Source organism: Sinocyclocheilus anshuiensis, unplaced genomic scaffold (assembly GCF_001515605.1).
Source record: "Sinocyclocheilus anshuiensis isolate Anshui unplaced genomic scaffold, SAMN03320099.WGS_v1.1 scaffold1065, whole genome shotgun sequence".
Taxonomy (NCBI): domain Eukaryota; kingdom Metazoa; phylum Chordata; class Actinopteri; order Cypriniformes; family Cyprinidae; genus Sinocyclocheilus; species Sinocyclocheilus anshuiensis.
This window is the reverse complement of record NW_015555804.1, coordinates 859,893-884,066: the sequence shown is the minus strand read 5'-3', so window position 1 is coordinate 884,066 and position 24,174 is coordinate 859,893. Positions and strand designations below refer to the sequence as shown.

Here is a 24,174-nt window from a genome sequence, read left to right as displayed (position 1 = left end):
AATTGACTTTGCATTGTATTGACTTAGGTATTGTAAAGCATTACAGTAAAAAAAATATTTAAAAAAATAATAAAGTAATAAAAAAACTCTTCAAATGACTTTTTTGTATACAGCAATGTATTTTTTAAGGTCACAGTAAATTATTATTATTATTATTATTTAAAATGTATACATATTTAATATATTTAAAAAAAATATATAAAAGTAATAAAAAATACTTTAAATGACTTTTTTGTATACAACAATGTATTTTAAGGTCACAGTAAATTATACATATTGTTTACAGTAAACATTTTTATTTACTTTAACTTGGCACTGGTCTTAAACTCTATTTTGTAGAGAGATGCTCTAATGCCCATCATCTCAAATCTCATGTCCTCACCTGCCCTTTGGTGTTCAAAGTGGTGTTTGACGTGGTACGCTTTCAGCCCGTACAAGTAGGAGCCTCTCCGTGGCGAGCCGTAGTGCAGGTAGTAGTGGATCATGTCGTAGACCACGTATCCACACAGACCCCCGACGAACAGGGAGGTTCCCAGACCCTCAGACAACAGCTGCCTGAGTATGAGGTAAAAAGCGCCAATGGCGATGGCGGCCAGACTCGGAGGAAACACCAGACGAGAGCCGTCAAACGGTGACTGATGGGTAAGAAAAGAGTTAGGTAGTATGTAATGAATTATGTCAATTCAACTTCTCAATTAATTATTCATGAATCACACACCTTGTGGTGCTGACCGTGCAACAGGAAGTGCAGTGTGATAAGGTAATAATTGTGAGCGGGCGGGCGCATGTGGAAGACGAAGCGATGGATGCAGTACTCGATGAACGACCACAGGAACACGCCAAGCATGAAGATGAACGGAAAGCTGTACTTGTGGACCAGAATGGAGTAGTCTAAAAAGTAAATGTGTAAAATAAAAAAAATAATCCACCAATCCATAATCCTTCACTAAGATCATTTACTTATTTAACTGCGTCACTTATGTCAGAAGGGTGTTTCTGCCAGTGTTGTTAATGTTAACTAAAACTATTAAAAATGTTTTTGGTAATTGGAATAACGGTAAACTAAAATGAAATAAATATCAGATGGAAAAAACGTAACATTTTGCCTTGGCAACTAACTGAAATAATTAGGTTTAAAAATAAAACTAAAACAGAAATCTATATTAAATTAAAGCTATGTAGAAACCCCCCCCCAATAAATTACTACAAACTATAAAATAAAATATACATGTAAAAAAGCAAAAAAATTCTAAATATTAATAAATACTATAATAGTTTATAAATACTAGTGAAGTCAAAATAATACTTCTGAGGACTAAGTAAATCAACTAAGAATGTCTTAAAACACACTTTTCACACACCTGATGTAATGAACAGTCTTGTCCTCTCTTGTGCCAGTAACGCATAGCAGTACCAGCTCAGATAGATCACCAAAGGCATCCATACAATTGGCACCATGTACCTGCAAAAACACACACATAACAAGGTTCAAGTATCTGTTAATTAACCACCACACACTTAACGTAGCAACTCCTGTAGCATAACACTATTACTTATTAAAGTACAATGTTTAACTAAACAAACACAAGCAGTAAATCCTGTAATGTGATTTGTCTTACCAAGAAGTCTTTGTGTTGGCTTCGAAAAAGTCATTCTCAAACAGCCTGATCGGTCTGTCCACAGGCTGATGGACCCACGTGTCATATTTCTCTCTGAGATATCCGACCTGCCAGGCCAGAGGCTTCCGCCAGTCTACCAGATCCTGTATGCACAACGAAAAAAATAGAAATATTATTTTATATTAAATAAATATTAATACATATTCTAATATAATTAATAATATTCATAAATATTATTTATAACCAATAACAGTGTTATTCTAATATTATTGATATACTATTCAAGTATTTTGAATTATTTTTATATTTTAAGATTTTAGTTTAGTTTTAAGGCTTTAACAAATTTGTTATGCGCTTTTTTATTTATATGCAATATAACAAAGAGTGAAAAATTTAAGGGGGTCTGAATACTTTCCGTACCCACTGTATATTCTATTTAGCTTTATTTTTATTTCAGTTTTATTTGTAGTAATTTTAGTACTTCAACTTACTTATTTCAGTTAGTTGCCAAGGCAACATTGAATTTCATTTAAGTTTTTCATCTAATATTTATATTATTTTATTTCAGAGGTAAAATAGGAATTATTTAGTGAACATGTTAGTCATTTGTAATAATCAGTGATGTTTTGTGTTATTAGTTGGTTTGTGTCTAAAACAATCCATCCTGTTATAAAATAATTCTGTAGTAATTTAATGTATTAATCATAATTCAATATGACAAAATTATTCATATTAAAATTCACTTCATACTAACAAGGTCATGTAAGTTAACCAGATGAATAACATAACCATTTATTGCCATCTTATTAAATATTCCGTTAATTTGCCTGCCATTATGTAAAAGTTAACAGAGTTCAGGAAGTACTGCGCACCAGGAATGTTGGCTATGATGTTAGTTTACTGAATCATTTGACTTCCTTGTTTATGGTGCAAACTTTGACCAGATGCTTTTCCTACGTTCTCCACCAGGGGCCACTATAACAATATAAAGCAGAGGTGGTGGGTGTGTCTAATATGACACACTGGAGTTAGTATAGACCCAAGACTTATAGGGGGCGGCACCTCACCAAGATTCAAAGAAGCAGAGGCCTTGAACTCAAGGTGGACTTAACCTGAAGCAACAGACGTCTATCTATGCATGGCTCTGTGCGTGTAATTTTGAAACAGCAGGCTGACATTCATGGCAATCATGCGCATATTAACACCTCTCCAGAGTCTGGATGTAGGACCATGCCAAATGTGCCACCTGATCACAAGATACAGAACGTCATTGCAATTCAATGACATTATCTAGGGGGCCAATTTAAACAAACAAAAAGCTTCATCATAATAGCTCTGATTTATTCAGTGTTATTTATAGTTATTATTGCATGACAGAATACGAAGAGCAGCTTAACCATAACCACCCACTTGACTTGTTCTGTGGAACGAGGAGGAGGAGGACAGCACAATGTATTCACGTTTAATTCTAGAAAATGTCTGCCACATCATCAATAGGTGGACATGTTAGGACGAATGAATTGCTTTTGCTTCACAGCAACGCTGAAATGAATGGGAGTGCAGCAATTGAGACCACATTCCTTCTGTAATGAACCCAGAAATCTGGTCTGGACTGCCTATCCTGTCTGGCTTTCAAGTTTCATTACGGCATTAATTACGGTGTTGGTTGTTATGCCTAAGCCTGATGCACAGATTATGTTTTGACCTGTAGTGTAACACAGAGTAAGAATGACAGAGTAAGAACAAGTCTGGGTGGGTCATATTTGTACTATAAAAAAAAAAAAGGTGAATTATAATTTTTTATAGAATTATTATAATTTATATAATTATTATAAAATATAATATTATTTTCATTTTAACTATATACACACAAAATAATTATAACAAATATTAAATATAATTTACAAATTATGTAATATATAATAATGGAAATATTAAAAATGTTAAATTATAATTTCTAAATACACATATACATAAAGTAATAATGTATTATTAAACATTTAATATTAAGAATTTAATAATAATTTTGTCATATTTTTTTCTTCATTTTCCTTAAGTAAAATTTATTTTTTTCTTTTATAAATTACTAGTAAATAAGGAAATACTTCTCCAACTTCATACACGCATGCACATATTTATTACTAGATGTAGTAATGAATGGTACAGCGCGGTTCTGCAAAGGGGTCAGTGTTCTCTAAATCGTTGACCCTGTCTGTCAAATTCACAAAACAATCGATGCTTGTGAAAGACCTGTATGCCTCTGATAGAGGACACACACAGGACATTCACACACACACACACACACACACACACACACACACACACACACACACACACACACACACAGAGTGAGCGAAGTGTATACACAAGCATTTTTCACATATCTTTTCATTGTCAGTGAAGCACAAAAATATTTTGGCTTTATCCAGATTGTGGCATCGTTCAACCACAAGAAAAAGGAAGTTTTCAAGAAATAAGTCTTAAATGATAATCACTGTACAAGAAAGACAGAGCAACAGAAAGTCACCTGCTCTGCTTGTGTTTCACTGTCGCTTCAAGCAAAAAGAGGAATGGTTGCTTGTGGTTTCCTGTCATATGAACTAAAGCTTCACTTCCAGATGACAAGCAAACAAATGTGTGATACAGCGATTAAATGACTGTTCTGGGTTAAATGCAAGCTCAGCTCAATCGCCAGCATCTGTTGATTACCACAGAAAGTCATTTTAAGCCTATGAATGTGTAAAACTATGTTTTCGTAATGTCTTCAGGAAGTAATATACATTTAGACTGGTTTAGCGTCATGTCCACCACACATCGATCAGATGCGTTTCCCATGGGCCGTTCACACAGGACGTGTAGCACTACAGTGCAAAATATTAACTAAGCTACAACTAAAGAGAGAAAAATTCTAGATAAACTAGTTGACCTCACTAATCAGCTAGATGGCTAATCTAACACATCCTGTCTCATCCTTATTTGTGCCAAAGAAACATGCACAGAAATGCACTTAAAATGGAAGTCTATAGTGCAGTCTTTGTAGGATTGTGCATTATTGCCATCATTGTATTTGTTTTAAAAAAGCATTTTTTGTGACTTAACTTACAGCTTGTATTTTCATCAGGAATATGCCTGTATCATCAGTTTGAATTTCACTTTTGCATACCGTTTCTTCGTTGACTTTGCTGCACTTATTGATGGCCGAAGTTTCTTCTTCTTCTTCTGTGGTGCTTTCTGGGATCTTCTTCCTCTGTCTCAGAGTCTAGAACAAAAGAACAGGAACAGTTCAGAAAAACGTGATCCTCATGATCATATTTGATGAGATGAAATTCATCCGTGTTCAATTTGTGTCAGCATTTGTTATGAATTTGTTTGAATTACTGTATATTTGATTCGTGGCCTTATTTGAGATATGAACCTGGGAAATACCGAGTTGCAGTAAGTAGCATCTGACTGGTCATGTGATCCCAACATAGCAGCCACCATGAGGTGACCTGCTTTGTGTAAATAGAAACGTTCAAGCCTTCATGTTATGTGAGTGTACATGAATTTTGTACATTTTATTTTTATTATTTTGTTTATTTTTACAAGCACTATTCCTTTCTTTAAAGGTAAAAAGGCTTACTTTTTTAATTAGTAACAAGTATTTTAATTAGGAAAAATTTAGTATATTTTTAATGTTAATAATATGTAAACTACTTTTATTTAATTTGATCTTTATTACCGATATTTAACTTGAATAACTATTTGAAAAACTTGCAATATTTACATAGAAATATATATATATATATATATATCAATAATTAAAATGTGTGCTCAATTCAAAAGTATATTAGTTGTGGAATCAAAATTGACATTCTGAAATATTTCTGGTTTAAGTCTAAAAATTATACACTAAAGTTCCGTAAAGTCAGACCTGCTGTTGTTCAAAAACCTAAATCAATAAAATAAATACTAACAAAAACAAAGCACAAAATACTTTCAATAAAAAATTAAATAAAAAAATCAGAGATAGTGTACTAGAATAAAGCCCCGTTCACACCAAGAACGATAACTATAAAGATAACGATAAAGGTATAGTTCTAAAAATCGTTCTCCATATTATAGAATAGCACAGTCCACACCACAACTATAACGATAAAGACAAAGAGAAACGATATCGTTGGAATCACTTTCAAAACGATTTTTCTCCAGCTGATGAACGATAAAAACATTGACAGCCAATCAGAATCCATCCTGCTGTAACGAGCTCAAGAATTTAAAGCGGCAGACGAGCGTGCTCGTAGAATAAACAGACGATATCGTTCGCTGGTGTGGACGCTAATATCGTTATCTTTATAGTTATCGTTCTTGGTGTGAACCGGGGCTTAAGACATTAAAGTTACAAAAATCCCTTGTGAATCAGATCTGCTGTTGTTCAGAAAAATAAAACCACAAATTCTAATGAAACAAAAAATATCAGTGACAATCAAATCTAACAGTAAAAATTCCAACAATATGGTGCAGACAATTGTGATCATAAATATGACAAATAAGCTTTTCACGTCATAGATACACCTAGCCTCATCATCATCATCATCATCATCATCATCATCATACCACCACACAAAGTACACAACGCCTTATCCACATGATACACACATCACTGCACACATTACGTCATGCCTCATCCTACAGGATGGAAGTGCTAATCTTTTCTCCATAGGGTAATCTTTTCTCTTCCCCCACTACAAAAACATATAATTCTGTAAAAAACAATAAAAGCTGCAACAAACTAAGCCACATTCTTCTTATGGTGAACAGACCAGAACTTTTAAAAGCAAACGAGCCTGACCAGATATTCCCTATTCTGATACACACATGTAAACCCATCTTTCAGTGCACTTCTGTTGACACTGACATCAGCTAAAGCTTACTCCGAGTCAGTCCATGTTATCGTCACACTCAAGATAACATCCACTTTAATGTTTAACTTACAGTTTAAATAACATATTAAACAATTTATAAAAAAAAAATAAAAATACAGCACCATATCGAGTGGTCATTTCGATTTATTGCACCTAGACACACCTATAGCACGCACTATGCATACGTGACTGCTGGGGTGTTTCACTGTTTACAAAGAGCCACGCCAATCATTAGCTTAGAAATACACACAAACCAAAAGCAGAAAGAGGATAGGGGAATTAACACTTAAAAGATTAAACTTCATTGGTTGTTAGTGACACTAATTCAACAGACCTGAAGAATGCAAATATATATAAAATCACATTTTAGGTGAATTTTTAACACCCTGAAGAAACAATTCACACATAAGCACAAATGCACACACAGAAATAAACACCAAAGTAGAGCCTAGGACAATACACAAGGGATTGCATCTAGAAACAAACAGTTGTCGTTATAGATACAGTCACTATCAGGGGGCTGCAGTCACTGAAAACCTGCACGACAGGCCTTTTGCACAATACAAAACAGATTAGAAAGCAGAGGTTCAATCTGACATGTACTTGCATGTTGACATCTTGATTACATGCTTTCAAGTGAACAATTCGCATCCAAGTACCAAACTTAGAAACTGTCAAAATGAAAATACTATCTAGTCTTGATAAACTCCATGACTTTGTGGTGAGGCAGTTTTAGTGTTGTTTTTGAGTTTATGGTCAAAGAGCCACCGCAAAATGACTGAATGTGAATGCAAATCATTTGCCTTTATAGCTCAGAAATGGTGTTGTATTAGTGTGTGTGTGCACTTGTTGCATTACGACCAGCACATGTGATCCGAGAGGTGTGCTGCCCTTTTGCCGATGTGAACAAGGGTGCTGAAGCGATAACCGGGATAGTGGAGGTGCAGATATGAGCGTGACGGTTCAGTCATGTGTGGTCGCTTGGTAGGTTATTTAGCCAGCTTTGGCAGCTTCTTGTGCGAGATCGCTGCAGCCAAAAAGCTTAGGAAAAGCAGATGAGGATGTCTTTAGGAAAAGCAGGGCGAGATGGTAAAGTACAAAAGTCCTTTAAAGTAAGGCAAAATAATGTGCAGTTATCTCAGGGTTAAAAGAAAGGAAATTAGTAGGAAACTAGAAAAGCTTGGGTAGGGTAAGGCCAATTAGGGCCTAGTTACAACATGTGAGATTCGGAATATGGTTAGAACAAGTTGCAAATGTTCAAAGGAGACAGTAGTTGCAGGGTTGGTTAAGGTTTAATCATCCCATAATTCAGGTGGCTGGTTGGGGGTCTTTCAGAGTTCTCTGATCTCTGGTGCAGAAGAGAGTTTGAGCACAACAGAACTGTGAGGGAAAGAGCCTTCAAAGGGATTGTGTCTAGATGGTAAACCTCATTCTACGAAACTCTGCTTCCAAGGATAAGGTTGCTATTGGACTCCAAATAAACACAGTAGCTGACAAAACATACCCATGTACTTTTATTATTTCACTCAACATCAAGATCTTAGGTTGAAATGTATATGAATTTTAGGGAAAGTGTATCATTTTATAAACATTTTAAAATCTTTTTTTAAACATTCCCTTGTTAGTTCATTGTATGCAGCGTGGAATGAAATCAAATGTTAAATAAAATGAGATCGTAATAATAATTATTAGCGAAATGCTGTTTAAAATCATTTTAGATTAGCATGTCACACTGCCATATATAACAACTTTCCAAAAGTATTTCATGTATACATAAAAAACTTGGGAGACTTTCTCCAAAATGAGGTCTACCATTTAGACATAAATCTTCAAGCTAAATTTAAGATAAAAATGTAACCGTAAAATGTAAGTCAATCTTTATATGTTAAAATTCATGAGAGTAATTTAACTTTGCAATAAAGGCTCGTCCTGTCAGCAAGTGGATCTCTGTTCAACTACACAGTTTTCACTGAACAAGCATGAAGATCATAAAGTTTAACTGGATAGAATGTTAGATTGGGTCTAATAATGTGAATATGGCTTGTGGTTAAGTTCATGTACCTGGAAAAATTTTCGAATGATCCAGTCAGTAGATCTGTTAAACCTAAACTAGGTCACATAGCCACAGAGATGTATTGTTGTCCTATGAGACAGTGGGACATATTCAGTCAGACCACTTTGTGTGTACCACAAAATCATAACACGAAGACTCCCCTCACCAAGGAAATTTTGAAAGAAAAAAACAACAACAAAAAATCACCGCAAAATTAAACCACTTCCTATTTCCATTTCATTTCCATTTTTATGGTCTATGCCTTTGTTATATTTCTTCACAGTTAATTAAATCTAAACAAATCTGCAATCAAATCAAGCATACATGATCTTATGTCTCTCTGTAAAAGTACACAACGCAACCCACCACCGATCTTGTGTGTACCAAATACACTATATCCTATTACCTTGTAAAAGGGTGCTTATTTACAGAAGAGAGGCTTTCCAATTGTTCTCAGTGGACATTGAGAGAATAAAGTAAATCTGGACGAGGATAGTAATCCTTTATTGTGGTTACAGAGGGTTTTTAATAGTCAATGCTGATGTCTAGAAAGCACAAATGTACAGCATGGTCCTTATTGGTATGAAAGAAAAAAGAATGAAGAAAGCAACAGGAAGTTGTCATTTTCAGCAAAAGCACTGTGTGATTAGGAGTGAAGCTCTGCATGAAGTCCAACTGTGTGGAATGTATGAAAATACAGCCATAAGTCATTACACCTAGACGGTATCATTTTCCGGTGTGGTATGCAAATATCTATTGGACTAAAGTTACGACAGCTGTGCTGGCAGACTCAAAATCAAGTGACAGTGTAGTTTACATAGTGCCGTAAATAATATTGCATGAACAAGGTGTGAAAAGTTTTTAGGGTTGTCCCTAAGGATACGCTAAATTTGGGCTAAAGTCAGGATACCCTAAATTTGGGCTTGACAGACCTTGGAGCATGAGTTCTTTTAAAGACAATTAATCCAGATACATCGGATCATCTGGATTCCAGGGAAGCAGCCAGATCCTGCTACGTTTTGTGTTGATAATGTAGTCATCAACGAGATTTACTGTGGCGAAATGCAGAAAATGCGTGTTCAGTAAGATGAGTGCAAGAAGGAGGCCGGCACTGTAGACTGGCATGGGGGCTGAAAGAATTCCTCTGGGTGAACAATAATGCTTCTTTATGGAGCAGTAAGGGTCTGGGAAACTGAATGACAGAGACACACATACATACAGAAAGAGTTGCGAGAACAAAAGTGTGGAGGACAGAGGAAGAGAGCTCAGGCTGGTACAATCCAAACAGGGCTGGCAGTGTGTCGAATGGTGTTGGGGTGGCGGTAAGAGTACGGTTGGGGGTTGATAACCTCGGACACATACACTCAAAAGGGCACCAAGGCCATCAGAAATGCCTAGCCAAACCCTAATTAGCTTAACTGTCCCAGGACGGTAGGCAGTGCTCTTCACAATTTGCTCAAACCCACCACATTCCCCAGATAAAGATGTAGGAACAATAGTAGCCACATTACCAACTAGTGGAAAAACACACCCCTATTGTTTTCGGTAATAGAAGACGAATAAAATGCAGACATTCAAAATCAGTTCAGCATTAACAAAGGTGCTGAAAGAGAGGATGTTTGGTCATTTTTGTAAAAGCACAGATACTAGTTTGGATACTTCCACCCGAGCCATTGCTTATCTAATGCTTGTACAACGAGATGTTTGTTTAAGTATCATTGGCTGGCCAAGCCTGTGGTCTTGTCGAGAAGGGGTTTCCAGTAGAGTAAAAGTGCTATGCTAATTGACTGACATCATTGGGGTCTATTTAGGCCAGGGGTGTCCTAAAGGGCCAATGACCAGCAGAGTTTAGCTCCAACCTATCCTAAACACACCTCAGGTGTAGGGATATGCCGTTATCAATATTTAGAAGTGCCCACGATAACAATATCGTGCATATTCATTACCGTGATATATCGCATTACCGAATACCGGCACAAGTCTACTCAGGTGTCAGAATTACTAGGAAGTTCCAGGCAAGTGTGCTGTGGCAGATTGGAGCTAAACTCTGCGGGACACTGGCCCTTCCGAAGCAGGATTAAACAACACTGATTTAGGTTGACCTGCAAAAAAAAAAAAAAATTATTCATTAATTTCAGGTCAAACTGGATCCCTGATAAATCTTGATGAAACCTTATCAGGCATCATTCTAGGAGTTCTTACAAAATGAGTGATAAAATCAGTGGTTCTTTGGAATCAATGATGCTAACTCAAAAAAATCTATGCTGCATTAACTCACCCATTTCAACAATGGTCAGGGCAAGAGGGTCACATGACCCATGAGGGTTCTTCCAAGTCAATCATTAACCATTATCCAATCGGTGCCAGGATACACAGTTGGACAGACTGATCCTGATAAGAGGCAGCAACTGATGGACTACTCCAAGCTGTCGAAAACATCAGCTATGGTGGCACTGATTTGGGGCAGATGTAAAACATTTGGCTTGTGTTATTCAGAGCAACACTTATGTAAATTCGCAGGCAGAAGTCCCTCGTCAACCTTTCCAATTCCCAGATCCACATATCTCTCTAAACACATTGGTTGTAAAAATTGTAGAAGGATTTTCTTATTCTCCATGTAGGATATTTAGGTGTTATGTCAAGCAGAGTTGAGAGAAGCAATTGGCAAGGTGGGCAAGCATGGGAAAGTTCTGTGATATAAGCAGAAAAGGCTGCACTCTAAAAAATGCTGGGTTAAGAACAACCATTGCTGTGTTATTTGGCAACCCAGTGCTGGGTAAATATTGGACAGAACACGTGCTGGGTTATTTGGACCCAGCTGGTTGGGTTAAATGTTTTATAATAAACACAAAATTAATTTATTTGGGTGAATACAGTTTACAATATTACATTTAAACACGTTTAACAAGCATTTTAGAAATAAAAAAAAGTAACATTTTAATTCAAGTGTATTCAACCGTTCTTTGTAATCCCTTTTCAGCAAAATAGTGCTGATTCTAGTGCCGGTGTGTTGCCGAAATCTGAGCCGGTGATGGGCTGCTGTTCGGCGGGGGAACTGCGAACCTTAGCATTTCACTCGTTACTGAAACATGCCATAACTGACTCCATAACCTGCCTATAAACAAACAACACTAAGATTAGAGAACATATTTTATATTTTCAAAATAGAAATAAATTCAGTATTATAACGAATAAAATCAATTTATGTTATGCAAGGCAAAAGGCGTTTTCATCATGTTCAACGACATTTGCTGACACATTTAGCTGACTGACATCTCTTCCCTGTATGTTGCATTGCGAAAAATAATATAATTTACAGCACAGTAAAGACTTTATAGATGAAATAAAATGTATACAAACATTTATTTCACTGAAGAAGTGCACCAGTTCGGCGGCGCTGAGAACCGCTCTCTCCTGAAGAGGACAAAAAAGACCACTCTGACAGTAACTCAACAGAGGGAGGGGGAGGGGTGTATGGTTTCAGCGGTCAGTGAGATTGACCCAGCCACTATCCCAACAGCTGGGTAACACAAAAAAACTACCCAGCACTGGAAAAAACAACCTAACATATGACCCAACAGGCTCAACCCAGCAGTTGTGTAGAAAAAATAACCCAGCATTTTTTAGAATGTGGCTTCTTGTTCAACATATGTAAATGACTAAGCAAAAGTACGTTAACGCAAATGTACTGAGGGAAGGGTTGTTGAATGCATCACTGTTCTAAGATTATGAACCACCATTATGCATGCATGTAAAATAACAAGCCTGGTTGTAGTGTGTCACAGTTGGACATTATCTGACAAGTGTGTCCTTGTTAGTACTCTGTTTTACAGTACTCAGTTGACAGCATTTCTGGCATGTTGTTGAAAAAATAATTTTGACTTGTCTCTCCTTTTTTTTTTTTTTAAAAGGCAAAACCTGAGTTGAGGTTCTTACAATGGAAGTGAATAGGGCCAGGTTTTTTTTGCAAAGCAGAAATGTAAAGTTTATGATTTTTTTAAAAACCACTTACATTAATTCTTCTTTTAAAACTTGTGTATTATTTGAAAGTCATCTTCTGGCTATACTATTACATTGTAACAGTGTTTTTTACAAACATTATTTTTACTTTTACAAACTGACCCCATTCACTTCCATTTTAAATGTCTCAGTATAACCCAAATTTCTGCTTTTTTAAAGAAAATGAGGGACAAGTGGAAATTAATTTTTATGATAATCAACATTATGGCACAAATGCAGTTAACTGAGCTTAACATGTAATGAAACCAGAATATTCCTTTAAGGTTTTGAATGGCGAGTTATCTGTAAGCCTTGCATTCAAATCAATGCCTCTTTCTTAGTGCTCACCTCTCATGCATCTTTCCACATCTGGGTCTTTTTCTTTTCCACTTTTCTTTGCTCATAAAAGACATTAGTCCAAAGCCGAAACTGATCTCAGACCTGTCAATCTGGAATTTAAAGTGGTAGGCGGGGTTGAGAGCCGTCCACTATTACCGTAAACAGGGATGTTGTTGGTTGGTAAGCTGCATCAACCAGAGAACTGGTGGAACCTGCTGGGCCAGATACTGGGAGTCCTCCCATGCATTTTCTCGCTCTTTTTCTCTTTTCCTTCATTCCTTTCCTCAATCGCCAAGCCAAATTTAACATCAATGAGCAGCTTCATTATCTTGGGGTTGGCAGATATGAGAAAGATTAGATATCTGGGCAAGGGTTGGTACAGTTGGAAAAGGTTGTTGTGACTTTTCGGCATGATCTGTCTTGAAACCTGTCCATTTCAATTCTCATCTCATTATGACAGAATAAATACGATTTCAAATCAAAATAGTCAAAATCATTAGTTAGACCAGTAAAAGTACTTGTATTTGCATAGAGCAAAGGGTAAAAAAACAAACAAATGAAAAGGGTAAACGTGAAGGCTGTTCACTTGTAAAAAAAGACCATAAATCTACATGCAATAACACTTTTTTGGGTCCCTCCCTTCAAGCAAGAGTGCAAAGGTTTCTTCATTTGCAGGTCTCTACACATGAGCATCTCCTATAGTACAGAGTTCAGTGATCAAGAGCCTTCTCACACATAAAGACCTTCAATCCAGGAAGAGCTTCAGCAAGAAGATTAGAAATCTGTGCAACAGGACGAGCACGTCTGAAGTTCACAGATTCAAAACTTACTATCCTTTTTCCTACGTCTGCACCCTGGGCACTTCTTTTTCCCATTTTGAGATTATTTGTGTGATATTGAGTGCAGTCATGCCTGTATGAATGTCAAAATACTGGGACTTTGGTACGAAGTCAACTGATAACAATACCACTCTTTTCTACAGTATCGGTAGTACAGTACTTAGAAACCAGAAAAAACTATGACCATTTACCTAATTTGTATCTGTTGCCTGCAATTAGTTTGTCATTTTTTATTATACAAAAAGAATACAATTATTTTATTTGTTTACAAATATATAATAACATAACAAAAAAAAAATCTTTTTGAAAATGCTTTTGAAAATCTTCGAAAGCATTTGTCACTTAATTAAGAAATACTCAATAAAAAGGCCATTGTTCTAATTAAATCTGTTAATATTACATTAATACTGATAATACACAAATGCGTTCATTCACATTCTATGATATCGGTATAAAAAATTGTGAAATTTTGATACCAACGACTACTGTAAATGTGGTATAGTGATGCATGCCTGTAGTTTAAAGTTTAATACTCAACCTTACCAAATATTCCCCAAGCAGGCAAACAAGGGTCAGCTTCTCCATTAAAGAGGAACATCTCAGCTTCAAGTTCTCTACAATAAACAACTGTATAATGCAGGTATCTTTTGAGATAAGAAGAGATCTTAAAATCAATAGTTATTTCTGAAAGGCAGTGGCAAATGCATTTGAAAAGATAGGGGACGGGGTAACGTGCATCCTACAGAATCAATGACACTGAACACAGTTTTCCCACTTTGATGTGTCAGTCCTCCATTTGTATCTCTTTTGAAGACTTTGACAAGCTGACCAATCCAGGTTCTTCTCTACTGGCTGAAACTGTTAAAAACTTAATCAGCACACTGAAGTCAACCACCCTTCAAATACCAAAGTTACAAAAGCACCGAATTCATGAGATCCTACAAAAGATCCTTTGAGTTCTAAGAATGGCACCACCTGATTGTTTCAAATATAACCTTCTCTGGTTAAACTTGTTTTACCAAGTATCTAAGTATCTTTGAGAACCTTTCCGACACATTGTTTAGATTTCAAGCTTTGAGATCTAGCAGATGCAATGGAGTTCAAACAGAAGATCATCATATGGATGAAGACACAGGTGATTCATATGATTAAAATATTACAATGTTACATACGACAACAACATTTTCGAGCAAATCAACATAATCAATGTGTAGGTTGGCTCTGCTGAACTTCTACGGTGTCAGCTTTGGAACAATACACCCTTTTTCTTTGCGAAGCTACAAATCGGACAGGATTTATATGAATCGCACTTAGTCAGTTAGCACAATGATTCTCTATGCATTGTATTATAAGCAGTTCAATTAGTTGCGACGAAACCATGTGTGTGGCTCAGTGTCAGTGTGAACTTTGACACAGTCAAGCAACCGTGCAAGAGTTTCCTTTCGAAGTACATTTTAGTTTATGTACTGATTTCCCTCTTTTACATCAACTTACTGACAAAGTTACGGAAAATAATTAGTTGGTCTCCAGAAGGCATTTAAAAACCAACCTTAGCCATATTGTGCATTTTGCTACATTAGCCACCAAGAGCTTTTCCGGGTCCCAGGGTTCCACCCAGAGCCATGGCAACAAGTGTCTCCTGGTGATGCCAGGCTTATGAGTTTTGTAGTATGCTCCTCTCCTGGGGACCGTCCGGTAGCTTGATGCAATTAATGAGCGAGCAAACCTTTGTTACCTTAGGGACCGATGGTGGCCGAACCATCTGCGTGTAATCTATCAGTGACCTACATTATAATCCATCAGTGAGAACTTCTAAGCATCTTGTACAATCATACCTTTGGCTCCCAAATGCCTTGTGTTCCCAAGGTGTAAATCGGCAGTCTGACACAGTCTCCTTGGGGAAAGAGAACGGAGGGTTACAAAGTGAAAAGGTTTGATGACATCGGAGCAACTAAGTACAGCGGTCGTCCCTGTCAGTATAGCAGCCAGAGGATACCTGTTCATCCTATAGTCTTGTGGTTATAGGCATACTTAGATTATAGCATGAACTACACTGATCCAGTATGAGGTTCCATCACAACCATGAGACAATGTTATGAAAGGAATTTCAGTGAATTTCACTGTATTGAGCATTCACAACCAAGATGGCCCTTGGTGAAGGTTGGCATGCTGCTTTGTGACTGAAGCCACGGGAAACAAAAAGGCTATTGAAGGAGAAATTAGATAATGTCCTCAGAAAGAAAGCATTCCAGAGATCCATGCCTCTGCCTTATACGTTCTTCTCAAAAATTAACAGGCAACTAAACCAGTTCACACTGACTTGGTGAGATGTTCACCAAATGTTTCAAATGGACTAGAACAAATACAGCCTAAAATTTGATTTCTATTATATTAATAAGCCATTTCTACTTTTGTATTGAGACATATTTTAAAACATATTAAATGGAACAATTTCAGATCAGAGTTTGTAGTCAATCACGGAGGAAAACTAGCTGGAAAATACAGTAGGTAGTTGGATGAAACATAAGAGGCCTTAGTGACATCAGTTGAATTGGTACATATTGGTACCATAACAGTTATCAGCCAATATAAGATACATTTCATGTACTGTATCATATTTTTTATTTTGGATATTTAATTGTAAAAAGTAAAAGAAACAAGCATGCACATTTACATTTTAAAACCTTTTGCAACACTTATTTAATCTTAAAAAATAATAATAAACTGTTATAATACTGTTAAATGTTATCTTTAGCTAATCTCAAAATTAATATGCATTTTTTCACACTGTACAACATAATGTTGTGATGCCTAAATTTATGTTTAGCATTTATAATAATTGATTTTATTATTTAATTTGTAATTTATTTAGACAAAATATCAAATATAATAAATATAAAATTGAAATATCTGCAATTTATCAGTTACCTGCCATAACATGAGTATAATTATGTATATAATTATGTATGTAATAATTGTGTGTGTAATCAGTATCGGCACATCCCTAAAAGCAAGTCATTTTGAGAAATAATTATGAAAAGAAATATAAATTAATAGCACAAGTATTAAAAAATAAAAGATTGTTAATTTTGATTTGGAATGAAAAATCTGGACCAGTATTTTTCCTAATTATAAGTTCATCAAATTTTTCATATCTTCTTTAGTCCTAAACATCGTAACATCTCTGTAAATGTTTTACAAATTAAACCTTAAGCTTAACATAAAACCAATAATCCAATCTTAAGTCATAAATTCAAATGTGCATGTGTCAGAGCATTTGGGAGTGGGAATGTGGGTGTTACTTGAGATGGCACCATACGTGCTGTGAAAAACGTCTGAGTGATGTAAATAAAGGTGCTAAAGAAGCCTTTTTCCTTTCACCTCTGTACAGAGTTATGAACTGACGTGATGCCATGCTTTACAATACTGATCATTACGATCTTACCATTCTAGTTACAAAGTAACTAACAGCCACAAGGCCAGTTGTTTCATAAAGGACAATCAATATATCCATAACCCTAACAGCTATTTACCTAAACATTCATGCATCACTTCACTCATCCATTTATCTCGTTCTCCTCATTCAAATTCATGCTTGCTCAAGAAGTGGAACCGCCTGATACCATTTTGTCAGTACATCATTGACAACATGCCCATAACAGGTCATCGCCTTGTCATACCCTCACTACGAGAAAATGGACTACAGCCCCCGCATCTAGTCAACAGGTCCAGCTGGTTTCACCAGCGATCAATAAGAGACAAGAGACAGACGATCCCCCAGATTTCTTGGGCATTTGTTTTGCTGCCTGACTAAGGCCTTTTGAGTTTGTCCTTGCAATGTCATAACCAATAATACTACGAATACTTTCAAGTTTTCAAAGTTTATAGCAGGTCTAGCCAGATTTTTCAGAATTACATAGGAATATGTGACTAATATCATGAGTCACTGTTGTTTCTTGGTGGGAACAAACAGCAATCAATGGAATTGTTTGAAAATGAGTGCGTAATAAAAAACAATAAAAAATGATAAGCATGATAAAATTTTACCGAACTTTTGAAGATTGTGCTGGGTTAGGGCTATCTTCTCTTTGATAAATCTTTAACATTTAAAATGCTCTACCATGAAGATCAATCAAATCATAATGATTCAAACGTTAGGTGGAAATGCACAAGGCTTTCTTTTTATGTTTTTTTCAGGTCTTTCATTTTATGTCTTATCAACGATGCATTTATTTGATCAAAAACCCAGTCAAAACTGTAATATTGTGAAATATTATTACAATTTAAAATAACTGTTTTCTGTTTTAATATATTTTAAAATATAATTTATTCCTGTGATGCAAAGCTGAATTTTCAGCATCATTAGTCTTCAGTGTCACATGATCCTTCAGAAATCATTCTAATATACTGATTTGCTGCTCAAGAAACATTTCTGATTATTACCAATGTTGAAAAGAGTTGTTCTGTTTAAAATGTTTTTCAAACAGATTTTTAAAACATATTTTTTACATTTTTTTTTTCTAAGATCTAAAGATGAACATTTCCTTGTAAAAAAAAATCCTTGTTTCTAAAATTTGCTTCTATTTTTGATATTTTGCAATGAAATATCATAAGATAAAAGCACTGAAAGAACTGGGACCAAAAGAAAAACATTTGCAATTAGCAACTCAATAACTAATGGGAATTTTATATTTAAATTTGTATGACATACTCTGATATCAGATATCAAAGGTCTAAAAATTGCAAATAATGCCATGAGACAAATACACATTCAATCTTTGAAAGAAATGTAGATATTTTGCATTGAATTAAATATAAAACTTAAAAAAATACTTAACTACTAGTAACTCAATAACATGGAGGGTTTTTTTTAATTAGCTAGTTTGAAATCATTATGACTCATTAAAAAAATAATAATAAAATACTTTGTACTACAGCAGTATTTATCACCTGAGGATGTTAAAACATGCTTGTGAAACTATGTAGAAATATGGATTAGCCATGCCTCGGGCCAAGTCTTTGTGTTGAGTGGTGGGGATTCAAGTCCTCACACTACTACAAGGATCAGACTGTTTACACTGCAATCATAGCTGCTGAGAAATGACTTGTTTCAGGACGGGTGACTCAAAGCCTCAAAGTTAAATGCAGCATCCAATGTAGACCACAATTTGCAATGTGTCCAAAGGATTCAAATCCACACAATCCCAAAAATACACACCCATTCACTATATCACATACAAACCCACTCCTGCTTTACAACAAACAAGCTAAATGATTACAGCAATGAGGGTTTAAAAATAATTATGTAATCTGTTCTTAAAAGCCTTTGGTTCAGAAATGCATGAGAATTATAAGTCAGAGTTCCCACACGTTTTGACAAATTAATTTGCATGACTTTTCTGGTCGTTAGTGATTACTACATGAGGATTTTGAAAATGAAAAAAAAAAAGGGCTATTTTTTTTCTTAGCAAAAATAGAACATTGTATATTCAGTGCCAAGTATTGCCATTAATTAAATTTAAATTACATACATTTTCTTAAAATTGTTTTCATTTTCATGTCTTTTCCAGGCCTGGAAATCACTATTTTAAAATTCCTTGACATTTTTCCTTAATATGTTTTCCGGCAAGCATATTTACAGGCTTTTAGTGTAGAAAACCTGAAAGGCTGTACTATAATTAGTAGAATAAACATGCCGCTTCTTAGTAATCTGCTATTAAATGTGGAACTGAATAATTGTATACAGTGAATTTGGCATGAATTTATTATGAATAACTTGATAAAAATTGGAATTGGAACTCACAACAAATAACAATGCAACTTCTAATACTCCCTTATTTTATACACATATATAGTTGAAATGGTCCAAGATACCAGCAAATAAGTGCAGCTTGATTTCATTCAGAAACGAATATGGAAGTGTGAAGTGACAATTCATTATAATGATACTTCACCCTTTCATGTGAATGCTGACAGTACTCTATGAAACCTGAAGTGGTGTGGAAACTTTTCTGCTCAGCTATTGTGTTGTTGTTCAAGCCGGAGTATATGCCAATGCTTAGACAAGACAGACCGGTTTGATTGTCTTACACACACACACACACACACACACATTTACACCTTCTACATTCTGAAATATCCACCCTTCTTCTGCACTTTGAGCTTGTAGTCAGTACATGCCTCATATCAAGATGTTTATTACAGGCATAATGGCAATAAAAGCCTGACAATACCGAACAGTTTTGTTTATATGACTAGATATGTATAAAACTAACAATAAAATTAGAATAATACATAAAGCTGGAACTGGAAGGCAAGATACCTGGTCCTTTCCCCCGCTTTTTCCTTGGGGAGAGACAGAGGAGAGGCAAGCAGGGACAGAAGGCTTGTTTATCTAATAAGAGCCCTCAGTGGAATATCTACCTGCTGACACGACGCACAAATATCACAATGATAAACTAGGCGTTTCTTATGGAATGGTTTTCAAATATTAATTAAAAAAAAAACTGCACAGGTAAAAAAACTGAGATAATAAAACCGACTTTGCTAACCGTTTATTCAAAAAAATCGATAATCGATTTTTTTCAATTAAAAGGAATTTGGTGAATACACACACACAAACACTGCTCACTTACAGAATAATCCATTTAAATAAGTTATACTGTACACAAAATATGTCATTATTATTATTATAGCCTATTATTGTATAATACAATCTTTTCATAATTTAAAAAATAATCTTGAATCTAAAGGACGCAGTAGGCCTCTTCCTATGGCAAAAAAAGGATGTTTTTAAAAAAGGATGTTATTAAAAGTTAAACCATTATATAAAATAATTTACACCGTATGGTGTCTTACTGGTTCATAGGGAGTGTCTTTCTATAAAAAACATTTTGATAGTGGTTTTTGTCTTGTTACAATTCCTAAGACAAGGCAAGTAACCTTTATTTCTTCAATTATGAAACAAGTGCAAATTCAGCTGTAAAGCAGCTCTAAAAAGATAATAGAGTCATTATTTACTGTAAATACATTTCTTTCAATGTTAATTTAATGTTCAATAACAGTGTAATGTTGCAAAGTTCATCAGTTGGGAAACATGCTTAATTCAACAATAAAGCAGCATAAAGGACAACTGTGTCATCATTCAGCTCAGTTCTGTTCAGTTTTGAAATACGTACATTGAATAATACTGCAAAGTTAATCAATTACCAAGCTTAATTCAGCTGTAAGTAGCTCTACAGAGTTCATCAATTATGAAACAAATCTGAATAAGCTATTATGCACCTTTACTGATATACTAAGCTAAATATAAGAATCTTTTAAACTCCAGCCAAGCAAGCCCAAGGTAACAGTGGCACTGAAAAAAAGATGTTCTGATGTTGTTTTTAATGGGTGGGTGGAAAAAATATTTTTCAAATGTTTTGCGTTCTCTCGCAAAACTTTTGCACTCTCCCGAGAAACTTTGCGTTCGCTCGCAAAACTTTTGCGCCCCCTTGCAAAGATATTTGCATTCTCTTGCAAAACCAGTGCAGTGGTTCATTCAGCTCCATACATTCACAATGTAGTGGTACGTAGATTTTTATTTTGAACTTGGACTCAAGTATAAAGAAATACAGTCAGTTCTTAGTTCAAGGCACCATTTTGGGACATTCTGAAATGCTTAATGTGGCTTAATGTAATAAAACGGTAACATTGGAGGACCAAATTCAGTATTATTATTAATACTAATAACACTATTAATATTAATAACCTTATTAATAATTTTACTATTAATTGAATTCTATTTACAGACAAGCAGAACAGCCCGGAATATGGAAGCAATGCGCTAATGCACGTTGTTGATTATGATTTAACTTTTTTAACTTTAGTTAGTGTGTAATGTTGCTGTTAGAGCATAAACAATGTCTGCAAAGTTATGACGCTCAAAGTTCAATGCAAAGGAAATATTTGACGAGAACAGAAACAGCAGTGTAGAATAAAGGTAAAATATGTGAAACAAACACTTTTTTCTTTAAATCGAAGCATGAACATGTGACACTGCACCCCATAAACACAATCAAGCCGCCATTTCTAGCCACTGGGGGACCATAGGCAGGCTAGGGGAACTCATATTAATGTTAAAAAACCTCATAAAGTGAAATTTTCATGCCATGGGACCTTTAAAGAAATCGCTGTTTAAGGACTACAAAAAAAGGCTGGTAGGGACTACAACGATCTTCTTCCCGGGTTTGTGACATCACTAACCCCGATGTTTACACAACCCCTGTCCCCGGGAACATGCAACTATCCGTAATGGTAAGGGACCGTGACATTTCCAGACAACGTGCACTAGGTGGTTAGCGAATCACAACACACTGGGCCAGCTAACCAATCTGAGCCCATTGCGTATTTCTGAAGGAGGGGCTTCATGGAACCAGGAACTCAACAGACTGTTTTGACGAGAACAGAAACAGCAGTGTAGAATAAAGGTAAAATATGTGAAACAAACACTTTTTTCTTTAAATCGAAGCATGAACATGTGACACTGCACCCCATAAACACAATCAAGCCTTCGAAAAAAGCTGATCAACCACATCTTTAAGCTTTTTCTCCCCCATAGAAAACCGTTATAAAGAAAACGCTTAAGGTAGGCCAATGGATGAAGTACGTTGATATAAAAAGACCAAATCTGGTATACAGTTTATTAATAAAAGGTACAGGAAAGCAGATGAGCACTCTTTATGAGGCTTTGCGAGATTTTTCGCAATTGTTGCTTTCAATAACACGTTTTGTGCTATAGTTTTGTGAATAAAACAAACATAAAAAAATTTCTTTTAGGAATCAGTAACAACACACAGCATTTAAAGTTGAGTTAGAACACTAATTTGATTTCAATTAATTTATGTATTTCTTTGAATATCAATAGCATGCCTTGTGCTATAGTTCTGTGAATAAATCCAACCTTAAAATGTTGTTCTATATTCGAAAAATTAGTATATGTATTTTATACAAATTTATTAGCACATCTCAATATCATTGTTTTTGCATCGCTTATGATAGTAAAACCAACTGAAAGCAGTTTTTTAGGACCTAGTAATAGAACACACTATTTGAATTTGGGATTTAATTTGTAAAATGTAAATGTAAAACTTGTTTTTCTTAATAACATTACTATTACCACTACTTTTATTCTTTCCAATATGTAACATTTGCGGTGTATTTACCAGGTGAGATGTGTGTATGTTTCAAGGCTTTGTGTGTACAGTTTGATCGCCCTTTTTCAAGAATAAAGAATATGGATGGAACAATTGAGCGTTTTTCCTCTTCGTTTTGTACATTGTAGACAGTCCCTTTCTGCTATTTTAAATTACAAAATGTATAGGTTGCGATACAGCAAAGCAGATTGAAACACACATAAACTAGGCTACACTGTGTGTTCTCTTCTACATTTTAAAACAATTCGAACACAACCTGTTTTTTGTTGTTATCCTAAATCGTTATTGATCTATTTAAGTGTTTCGAAGCTGAATCTGTGACAAATGTCAAACGTCCAACCAAATTTATATGGGTTTTAGAACCATATAATTTCCATTTACTACATAATACTAAAATTATTTTCCGTCACACAGACGCAGCAAAAAAGTTTTCATGTTTTAATAACATGCGATTTACAAAACTAGTTCCGATTCGTATAAAGTGAGCATGCACTTGAGTCGCAAGCATGTTTACAGTGTTTTATTTCTCGATTCAGTGAGACGGTGACTGGAGATCGATTCGGATCGATTCAGTTCGAATCGTGAACGAACTCCACAGATTTATTAAAAAGATCCAACACAAATAAAGGTTTAGATTTCCATTTCGAATCTGACATAGCTATTTAAAACCTTGACGGACCAAACTGCTTTCTTAAATCACTTTCTGGCTCTGTTTGTGTGGAGTAACATAGTTCCTGAACCAAAGATTGACATCTTAAGATCTCGTAGAGTTAAACTTCCTCAAAATAGTGCGTGTGAGTAATTGAGTGACTTTCTGTTGCTATTTCGTGACTTACCTCCGTATCTTCATCTATGCTGTCTCTGTCGAGTTCACCAATGTAGTACTGCTCCATCCACCTCCGGGCGTTCTCCGAGTGCCGGTGTGGGGGTCCTTCGATCTCCCGGCTGACGTCCTTGCCAGAGCGGCGGAGAATGAGCGCCTCTCCGCCCGGGTGCATCCGGAGGAACCCCGTCACATCGTAGACGCGCGTCCCTAACAACACCCAGCACGAATCCTTGGTGCAATGTTTGGATACCTCCTTTTCGGAAAAAAAGCGAGGGGACACAGAAGGCGACATTTTATTATTCATTTAGGGGTGTCCACAAGGCGATAGAGAACGGTAGGCACGCAGGTGGGACCCCCACTGACTTTCTCCAGCGCTCGTGGACTACAACTACTGACTTTCG

General features: G+C 35.7%; 1 protein-coding gene across 1 annotated transcript in view; it reads right to left on the bottom strand.

Annotated features, from left to right (window-relative positions):
* The window catches only part of LOC107674969 (fatty acid 2-hydroxylase-like), a 24,955-nt gene extending 781 nt beyond the window's left edge, over window positions 1-24,174 (bottom strand). Inside the window, exons 1-6 of the mRNA XM_016469133.1 lie at window positions 23,784-24,174; window positions 4,783-4,878; window positions 1,620-1,762; window positions 1,362-1,462; window positions 719-891; window positions 383-635 (exon numbers count right to left, since the gene is read on the bottom strand). Coding sequence (XP_016324619.1) covers window positions 383-635; window positions 719-891; window positions 1,362-1,462; window positions 1,620-1,762; window positions 4,783-4,878; window positions 23,784-24,077 — 1,060 coding nt within the window. The 5' untranslated portion in view covers window positions 24,078-24,174. The remainder of the gene's footprint in view (window positions 1-382; window positions 636-718; window positions 892-1,361; window positions 1,463-1,619; window positions 1,763-4,782; window positions 4,879-23,783) is intronic.